At 53.4% G+C, this 8598-nt stretch overlaps 2 protein-coding genes across 2 annotated transcripts in view; one reads left to right on the top strand and one right to left on the bottom strand.

Annotated features, from left to right (window-relative positions):
• Positions 1 to 7449, top strand: part of Cables2 (Cdk5 and Abl enzyme substrate 2) — a 16804-nt gene extending 9355 nt beyond the window's left edge. Inside the window, exons 3-11 of the mRNA XM_008843349.2 lie at positions 1240 to 1311; positions 1424 to 1516; positions 2676 to 2753; positions 3481 to 3589; positions 4094 to 4259; positions 4606 to 4709; positions 5006 to 5112; positions 5313 to 5517; positions 5618 to 7449. Of these exons, the coding sequence (XP_008841571.1) occupies positions 1240 to 1311; positions 1424 to 1516; positions 2676 to 2753; positions 3481 to 3589; positions 4094 to 4259; positions 4606 to 4709; positions 5006 to 5112; positions 5313 to 5517; positions 5618 to 5758 (1075 nt within the window). The 3' untranslated portion in view covers positions 5759 to 7449. The remainder of the gene's footprint in view (positions 1 to 1239; positions 1312 to 1423; positions 1517 to 2675; positions 2754 to 3480; positions 3590 to 4093; positions 4260 to 4605; positions 4710 to 5005; positions 5113 to 5312; positions 5518 to 5617) is intronic.
• Positions 7450 to 7555: 106 nt separating this feature from the next.
• Rps21 (ribosomal protein S21) overlaps positions 7556 to 8598 on the bottom strand; it is a 1820-nt gene continuing 777 nt past the window's right edge. The window contains exons 2-6 of the mRNA XM_008843241.3: positions 8435 to 8497; positions 8256 to 8319; positions 8068 to 8139; positions 7700 to 7755; positions 7556 to 7612 (exon numbers count right to left, since the gene is read on the bottom strand). Coding sequence (XP_008841463.1) covers positions 7603 to 7612; positions 7700 to 7755; positions 8068 to 8139; positions 8256 to 8319; positions 8435 to 8484 — 252 coding nt within the window. The 5' untranslated portion in view covers positions 8485 to 8497 and the 3' untranslated portion in view covers positions 7556 to 7602. The remainder of the gene's footprint in view (positions 7613 to 7699; positions 7756 to 8067; positions 8140 to 8255; positions 8320 to 8434; positions 8498 to 8598) is intronic.

Below are 8598 nucleotides of genomic sequence, written 5' to 3'. Positions count from 1 at the left end.
AAATAAATAGGGGCTGGAGAGATGGCTCAGCGGTTAAGAGCACTGGCTGCTTTTGCCGAGGACGCAGATTTGGTTCCCAGCACCCATAAGGCAGCTAACAACCCATGTAATTCCAGTTCCAGGGGATCTTCTGACCTCCATGGGCATTGCACAACATGGGTGCACTTACATACATGCAGGCAATACACTCATACACATAAAATAATAAATAAAATATTATAAATAATCTGGGCATGGTGGCCCATGCCTTTAATCCCAACACTTAGGAGGCAGGCAGATCTCTGAGTTCCAAGCCAGTCAGGGCTACACAGTAAAACCTTATCTCCAAAAAAATGAATAATGGTGCTGGAGAGATGGCTCAGCAGTTTAGAACACTGACTGTTCTTGAAGAAGACCCAGGTTTGAATCCCAGCACTTACATGGCAGCTAACAACTGTCCGCAACTCCAGTTCCAGGGGATTCGACAGCCTCTTCTGTCCTCCGTGGGCATTGCACGACATGGGTACGCTTACATACACGCAAGGGAATATACACATATGCATAAAATAAAAATATTTTTTTGAAAAAATGATCCGCTGGGCGTGGTGGCACACGCCTTTAATCCCAGCCGGCGGGAGGCAGAGGCAGGTGGATCTCTGTGAGTTCAAGGCCAGCCTGGTCTACATAGTGAGTTCCAGGCCAGCTGGGACTAGGGAGACCCTGTCTCAAAAAGACAAAAAAAAAGTTAATTTTTTAAAAATACTTTTTAAAAAAATTAAAAGAACTATAGAAAGAATATATACCACTTATCTAATAATAGAAGAAGAAAGGTGGAAAGCTAAACCCCTTGAATCTGGGTGTAGACACCCCCCACCCCCACCCCTATTCTCAAGGGCAGCCTCAGCATGGGGCTCCTCACGTGGCTATCCTCTCAGGGAGCCTGACACAGACTTCTCAGTAGGCAGAGGCCTCAGGGCAGCCCTCAGACTCAGAGAGCTGCAGACGCTGCTACCTTCCCTCGCCATGTCTCTTGGCCTCCAGGAGCCTGACCTTGCAGCTCTGCTGTAACTGTCATTCCGCTTGCGAATCTTGTGGCAGGGACCCAGCTCCTTCCTGCACTGTAGTCTCAGCTCACTTTCTCTTGAAGCCTCTTGGCCCCACACCAGCCCTGTCCTGCACAGCCCCAGCAGTAGTTCAGCTCTGCTCAGGAAGGCTGGCTGTAACAGCATCTCCTCTGAGGCCATGATGTCTTCCCTACAGGAGACGAGTCACATCTCAACGCTGCTCCCTCGAATTTCTGGAAGATGCAGTGGGATGTGCCTCAGTACAGAGGTACTCACCCCACCTGCCCCTGCTTGAAGGCCCAGCGTTCCAGATGCCTCTGACCTCTGGGGACATGAGAGGGTCTCAGGAGGGCAAGAACGATCTGCTTTTTACCTTACAGAACCAAACATGCATCTGGATCACCTAGACACAAAGGCCTGAAGAAAACCCACTTCATCAAGAACATGAGGCAGTATGACACGAAGAACAGCAGGTAACAGCATGCAGGGCCAGGGCCATCCTGGGACTGCGCATAGTGCTCCCTACCCTGAAGGTCCAGGCCATATCCCTCAGGCCAGCCATGTGAGGCCCAGGCCCTGCCCTTGTTGACAGCAGCATCTTCAGTTCATGGGTTCCCTGCTTCGTGAACTACCTGTCCCCTGATGTGAGAAGTGGGCATTTGTGTTCTTCACTTTAACTGAGTGAACACTGGCTGGTGTGGCCGGGTCAGCAAGACTGCTCCTGTGCGATCCTAGGGAAGAGCCGCCAGTTGGATGCAGGAAAGGAGAACTGAAAGGCAAAACTGGGGCTCCACCCCACATGTGCCCGGACAGAAGACATGGTCACATTGCGGGGCACACACAGGATAAGGCTTGGTTGTACTGGGGGGCACATGGGAGGAAACATGGTCGCATTGAGGGAACACGGAAGGAAATGTGGTATGTTGGGAGGCGCTAAGGGAGGCTGAACTCAAATCAATGGTCAGCTCCCTGCAGTAGTAGTAGGCTGGGCATGTGGCCCACATTACCAGTCACTCTGACCCAGAGGATCTCACAGAATCCCTCTTCCCACTGGAGGCCACCCCTCAAAATATCCCCAGGGATGGCCGTAGGCTTGGACACTTTCTCTCTGGGGACTGTCACCGCAGGGCCTGGCCAGGAGAAGCACCCTTTACACCTGACTTCACTGAGGCTATGGTTATAGCTCTGAATGCCCAGGGGCCCTGGTCTTAACCCTCCTGGTAAGGCAAACTCTGCATCAGATCTGAATGCTTTCTGGTGGCATTAGGCCCCACCTTTCCCTGGACCACTGAGGCCTAGCTCTGATGAACTTCAACTTCACTACCCTGTAACTTCTGCATGTGCAGACAAGGCCTGACCTTTGTGAGCTGTGCTCTGGACATGAAGCCTCCAGCCCTGACACAGAGCCAGGGGAGACCTGCCCAGTGGCACTGTAGTGCTCCTCCTGTAGCAACATGCCTGGAGTGGGATACTAAGTACCACTCGAGAATCAAGCCCAAGTGCTGAGATGGCAGGTCCAAGAGTTGGCCCTGGCTCCCTGAATCAAGTCCCCTCAGATAGCTCTGCAGTTTCTCATCACCCAAACATAGCAGGACAGAATCACTGCCCTGCTCTGACCCCAGCCTCCCACAGGATCGTGCTCATCTGTGCCAAGCGGTCCCTGTGTGCAGCCTTCTCAGTCCTGCCCTATGGAGAAGGCCTACGGATCAGGTAAGAGCTCAAACCCTCTACCTCAGTAGTATCCAAAGCCCTGGTCCTTCTGAGCCCAACTCACACAACATCAGTACTGCCCACCATTGGGTGCAGCTGGGTCCTTCAGACTAATAGGGTGTAAATACACTGTGCCACCACAACCACAGCCCAGGAACTCATGTTTCAGGTCCTCATTCTCTGGGGACCACAGGTTCTGTTCAAACTATATATAGGTTGGCTGAGATGTTCCTGTCCCTCCCTCAGACATGCTCATATGTTCTTGTGACCAGCCCAGGCAATTGTGTCCTGAGTGTAATTCAGGGAAGGAGGAAATGGCTGCTGGGGTGGGGTAGTATTGTTTGTGACCCACAGAACAGTAATCGACACAGGGAAACCTGTCCAGAGCAGGAGGTAGCCAGTTCCCAGGATGTCAGCCCTGATGCAGAGGCCTGTGAGCATAAGGGAAGAGTTAGAGGCACCCAGGAAGCAAATTTGGGCCAGAGTTCAGGTAGGTACCCAGGGAGCAGTGGCTTCTGGGTGCTTCGACAGATAACATCTTCTACAGGGCAAGAAAGAGGCACAGACAGCCTTAGGGTAAACCTCCCTGCCATGTACCTCTGAGGTCATGCCCGTGGATTTTGCCTCCTATGTAAGGGACTGTGTGGCCAGTAGCACTTCTGCCCAGTGCCCACCCACTGGTCGCAGGCACAGAGACTACAGCCCTCCTCTCTCCCATACATTGCAGTGACCTGAGGGTGGACAGCCAGAAGCAGAGGCACCCATCCGGCGGCATTTCTGTTTCTTCCGAGATGGTCTTTGAGTTGGAAGGCGTTGAGCTGGGAGCTGATGGAAAGGCAAGAGCCCTGTAGCCAGCGAATGGCCAGCAGAGCCAGAACCAGGCAGACGGGTGGTAGCAGCCCTGGGGTTATACCCACTGACAGGCACCAGAAGGTGCCTTGCACATTAATCTGAGACACAGTGTGGGGAATGAACCACACAGCCCATCAAACCTGTCACTAGCTGCCTGTGCTCCCTGAGAAGGGCTGAGAGTACACCACATGTGGCCGCCTCCAGTGTGAGTGACACACCCTGGGCTCTCCAGACCTACCCCTGCCTCTGGACCAAGGGTCTTGCAAGGCAGGAACAGCTGCCCAGCTGCTGACCCCAGACTGGGGATGGACTGGTATTCTGGGATCTGGAGACATGAGAGCACCAGCTTCAAGTAGGTAGCAGCGTAGCACTGGCTCCTCCCTGCCAAAGCCTGTGGCTGCTTCGTGGAGGGCGGAAGGAAGCAGAACTTGCTTGTGTCTTCTTACCTGGAGAAGCAGGACTGAGCCCTGATATGATTGCTTTTCCAGGTCGTGTCTTATGCGAAGTTCCTGTACCCTACTAATGCTTTGGTCACACACAAGAATGACAACCATGGTTTGCTGCCCCAGCCTCGGCCCAGCGTCCCCCGGGCTCCTCCAGGGTCAAGACATAAACCTGTGCCCACCAAGTCAGCACCAACTGGCACAGAACTAGGTAGCCCAGATGCGCTCCCTATGGCACAGGGAAGGCAGCACTGCAGGCCAGGCCAGGGACAACCATGTGTCAGCAGACAGCAGCACTAAGCCACATTCATGCCTCTGCACTGAGGCCCCTTAAGAGGGAAAGGACTCCAGACAGTGTAGCCCTGGGCTCTGCTCAAGAGAGGAGAGGATCCATATACACAGGTTGCTGTGGGAAGAGCTCTGTCATTTCCTGTATTCTGGCTCTGGCCTGGAGTCCCTCTTGGACCCAGGATCCTTGCTACCTATTCTTTGGGTGGGGTGGAGTGGGGTGAGTTCCAGTGAGGATCTGGGGGTTCAAGAGCTACCTCTGCTTTCAGGGAGCGATGGGGGTGATGCAGTAGAGTACAACCCCAACCTCCTGGACGACCCACAGTGGCCCTGTGGGAAGCACAAGCGTGTGCTCATCTTTGCCTCATACATGGTGAGTGCCTACAGCCCAACATGGCTCAGGGTTCAGGGAGTAAACCAGGTAAGCCTCCCTCTGCACCCGGAACAGACAGCCCAGGGTGACTTGTCTGCACCCAGAACACCAGCAGCAGCAGGTAGGGAGCCAGAGCCACAGGCACAGGTAGTGTGCGAGGCAGTACAGCCAGCCGTGCCCAGCATGCTGTCCTGGGCTCAGCCCCAGGTGGGTGCCTGGCCACCTGGGCCTACCAGAGGAAGGCAAGCTCTGAGCCTTCTTGTCCTCAGAAACACTCCACATGTTCATGTCTACAGACCACAGTGATAGAGTATGTGAAGCCAGCAGACCTCAAGAAGGACATGAATGAGACCTTCAGGGAGAAGTTCCCTCACATCAAACTAACATTGAGCAAAATCAGGAGGTAAGGAAAGGCCAGGCGCATGTCCCCTGCCTGCCTCTGGCCACCCAGCCATGTACCCTGGCTCTGGGCTGGCTCCTCAGAGGACATGGGACCTTTTCTAACAGCCCATGGCACACAGCACAGCCATAGAAGGGTGGTGCTTGTCATAGCCTTGTGGCCATAACTCTGCCCCAGGGCCATGGCTCTCATCCTGCCCACAGTTTGAAACGGGAGATGCGGAACCTGTCTGAAGAGTGCAGCTTGGAGCCCGTGACCGTGTCCATGGCCTACGTGTACTTTGAGAAGCTTGTCCTGCAGGGCAAGCTCAACAAGCAGAACCGCAAATTGTGTGCCGGTGCCTGCGTGCTGCTTGCCGCCAAGATCAGCAGCGATCTTCGCAAGAGCGAAGTGAAACAGCTTATTGACGTGAGTGCGAGGTGGCAAACAGCATGAGCACCCTGGTGCCAGACGCTGAGCCTTGTGGGGCCTTGGATGGGGCTAACCATTGATCTTTCCTTCTCTACAGAAGCTGGAGGAAAGATTTCGGTTCAACAGGAGAGATCTCATCGGGTTTGAGTTCACGGTGCTTGTGGCTTTGGAACTGGCCCTGTACCTTCCTGAAAACCAAGTGTTACCTCACTATAGACGCCTCACCCAGCAGTTCTAGCCCAGGATGGTGTGCCCTGCAGGATGTCTAGCAGGAAGGCATGTAGCTTGTAGGACACAGAGGCCACTGGTGTCCCTGTATCCAGCCTGCTTCTCCTGTGCTGCACCTGCCCTTCGCAACCTGAAGGGCTCTCCTTGGCTTCCTTGGAAAGTTGCTTTCATTCCAAAGTGCGCCACACCTCCAAAGGCACTTCTGAGAATTTTCTTGAACTAAACGAACAATATGGGGCTTGGTTAGTTTTTCATGTGCCTGGGACCAGCCTGGTTTACGTCATGTGCTGAATCCTGAGATCCAGCCAGCTATCTTCACTTGACCCTGCAGGACCACTCCTACGGAGACCTAGGTGTCCAGATCTTATGAACATGCTGAAATTGCCAGGTTTCCCTCGTTTGTCCGGATGTGGCAGTGCAGACCAATAGTCTTTCTTAGTGCCCTATGTCTACCCTAGCAGAGCTCTCAAAGAAATGCACAGCTTTTGGTGCCAAGAGCAGCCTCCTTGATCCACTCTGATCATTCTTCTCACCTTTGGCCCTCTGCTGAAGCATCCTGCCACTGTGAAGCCCTTCTGCCCTTCACATACCCAACCTTCACATACCCAACCCCTCCCATGCTAGGACCACCCCCTGCCTCCTGACAGAAAAACCCTTTTCTCTGCAGCACTGGACCTTTAGGACAACTGCATACTCTCGACTTCCTTAAGCAATATTGTGACAGTGAAAACCTAATTTGAGACGTGGTTAAGTTTCTAAAGGAACAAAAGTTGGTCCGATGTGCGACTTTGAAAACACACTTGACCTTCGGGCAGGAAGGCACTGACCCTGCCTCCTCCTAGGCCAAGTGCCCACCAAATGGGACCATCTGCTTTCCCAGGCCTGTACCTTGTTACCCCACCAACACTGGAAAACCAAGAACCCTCTCCTTGTGGGCCCACTCCTCCCAATGGACATTCTGGCTGAGCCAACCTCCTTGTCTACAAATCTGACACCAGCCTGGGCTCCTACACATCAGTTCCCTTGCTGGCAGCCATTCAGCACCACCACACCACCAACCATGAGTGGCAGCTCATGGCCTCAGGCCTGCCCCCTCCAACCACCTAGACACAGAGAGTTAATAAGACTTGAATGCACAGGAATTTTACAGGTCACAAGTGAGTCCTTTCATCCTTATGATGACATGATCAGGCCCCTGCTCCTCAGAGAGTGCTGGTCTAAACCCAAGGCAGCAGTCCAACCAAAACATGTCCATCAGGAGCACTGTTCTGGTTTACAAGCCACCTTTGGGGGGATATGCCCCTGGTGTCTTCCTCTAGTAGTTAACTATAACTTAAGTTTGTGTGTTTATGTAGGAGTTTTATTCGTTTATCAAACTGGTTTCCTGGAGGTCCCTCCCACCCTGTCTTCTTCCTTAATACCAAGAGCTGCCACTGTGTGGTACTGAGAGCTACAACAAAGCCAATCTGTAACTATGACAGACTGAAGCCCAGATCCTCTAGACTGAGCCTAGGAGTCTGAGCTGTGTTCCAGGTGTCCAGCTGGACTGTGACCAAGTGACACAGACCTGGTGATGCATCCTCAGCACCCAGCGTGAACATACTAAGTATCTGACCTCAGAATGTTTATGTGTCAGGTTGTTCTCAAATGGACAGTGTTAAGTGTTGTTCTTGTTGAAGTAAATTTGGTTTTGCAACATCCCTCAGCTTGTCTCCTCCTAGCTGTGTGCTGCCCCATCCCAGTTGTCCATTCACAGAACACCAGCCCTGACCGCACACCTCCTAAGTGCAGAATGAACTGACACAGGTGGTTCTCACTGTTTATTTATGACAAACATTCCCCAATTTCCTCTGGTCAGAAGTTCCTAACAAAGAAAGAAGGAGAAAATTAAAGGCCTTTTCTCTTGTGAAGTTCCAGGCCACTCAGCCCAAATTTGAAGATCCCTGCTTACTTTGAAACGATGCTGTCCGCCTTTGCCAATCGAAGAATAGAATCATCTGACTCACCCTTTAGTTTAAAAGAAAATAAAAAATCGATCCCTGAGTATCCCCACAGGGCTTCCTGCTGGAAAAGGCAGAGCACACACTACCAGATCCAAGTCTACCCACACCCTGGGGGTGGACTGGGGTAAGTATCCACAGCCAACCCCCTCAGTCTTTAGAGCTGGCCTTCCATGGCCTAAGAGCCCCAGGAAAAGGCCAGAAACAAGGAACCTATCCTGCCAGCCATTTGTTCCAAGGCAAGGGACACCATCACAAGCCCAACAGCCCACATAAACAGCACGCCGAGGCAGGGGTCTTCAAACCCAGGGAAACTCACCATTCTCCGAATGGCTCCGCAGATAGCATAGGTTTTAAACTGACCATTAAACCTGCCAGTTACCTTGTCAACCTGTAGGGAGAACACACTGGAAGCTCGCCTCCCCTCCTCAGGCCATTCGCTCCAGCCTGGAGTTAGGAAACAATGCAGAAGCCGGGGCCTCCTTCCCCACCGGACTCCCTGCTCACCTCGGCCACATTCATCTGGATGGATGCGTGGTCCTTCGCACCAATGATGCGGTTGCTCGCAGAACTGGGAAAAGAAGGCGCAACGCGTGGAAGGGACCGCAGATGGGAAAAGAGAATTAGCCGGCGAGGGGGAAGGCGGGAAGGGGCCGCGGGACCGAGGGGAAGCACCGGGCACTCACCATTTCCGCGGGACGTACAGATCCACGAACTCGCCGGCGTCGTTCTGCATGTCTAGGCCGCGCCTGTGGAATCACCGAGCCAAGCCATGAGGTCGACCGCACAGACCCGCGCCCAGTCCGCGCGCCCCGACGAAACCCCTCCACCCCTGCCCCGCCCGGGCATC

Source organism: Nannospalax galili, unplaced genomic scaffold (genome assembly GCF_000622305.1).
Source record: "Nannospalax galili isolate Female #2095 unplaced genomic scaffold, S.galili_v1.0 scaffold160, whole genome shotgun sequence".
NCBI lineage: Eukaryota > Metazoa > Chordata > Mammalia > Rodentia > Spalacidae > Nannospalax > Nannospalax galili.
The sequence above is the reverse complement of the archived record's forward strand: the minus strand, read 5'-3'. Positions and strand labels throughout refer to the sequence as shown.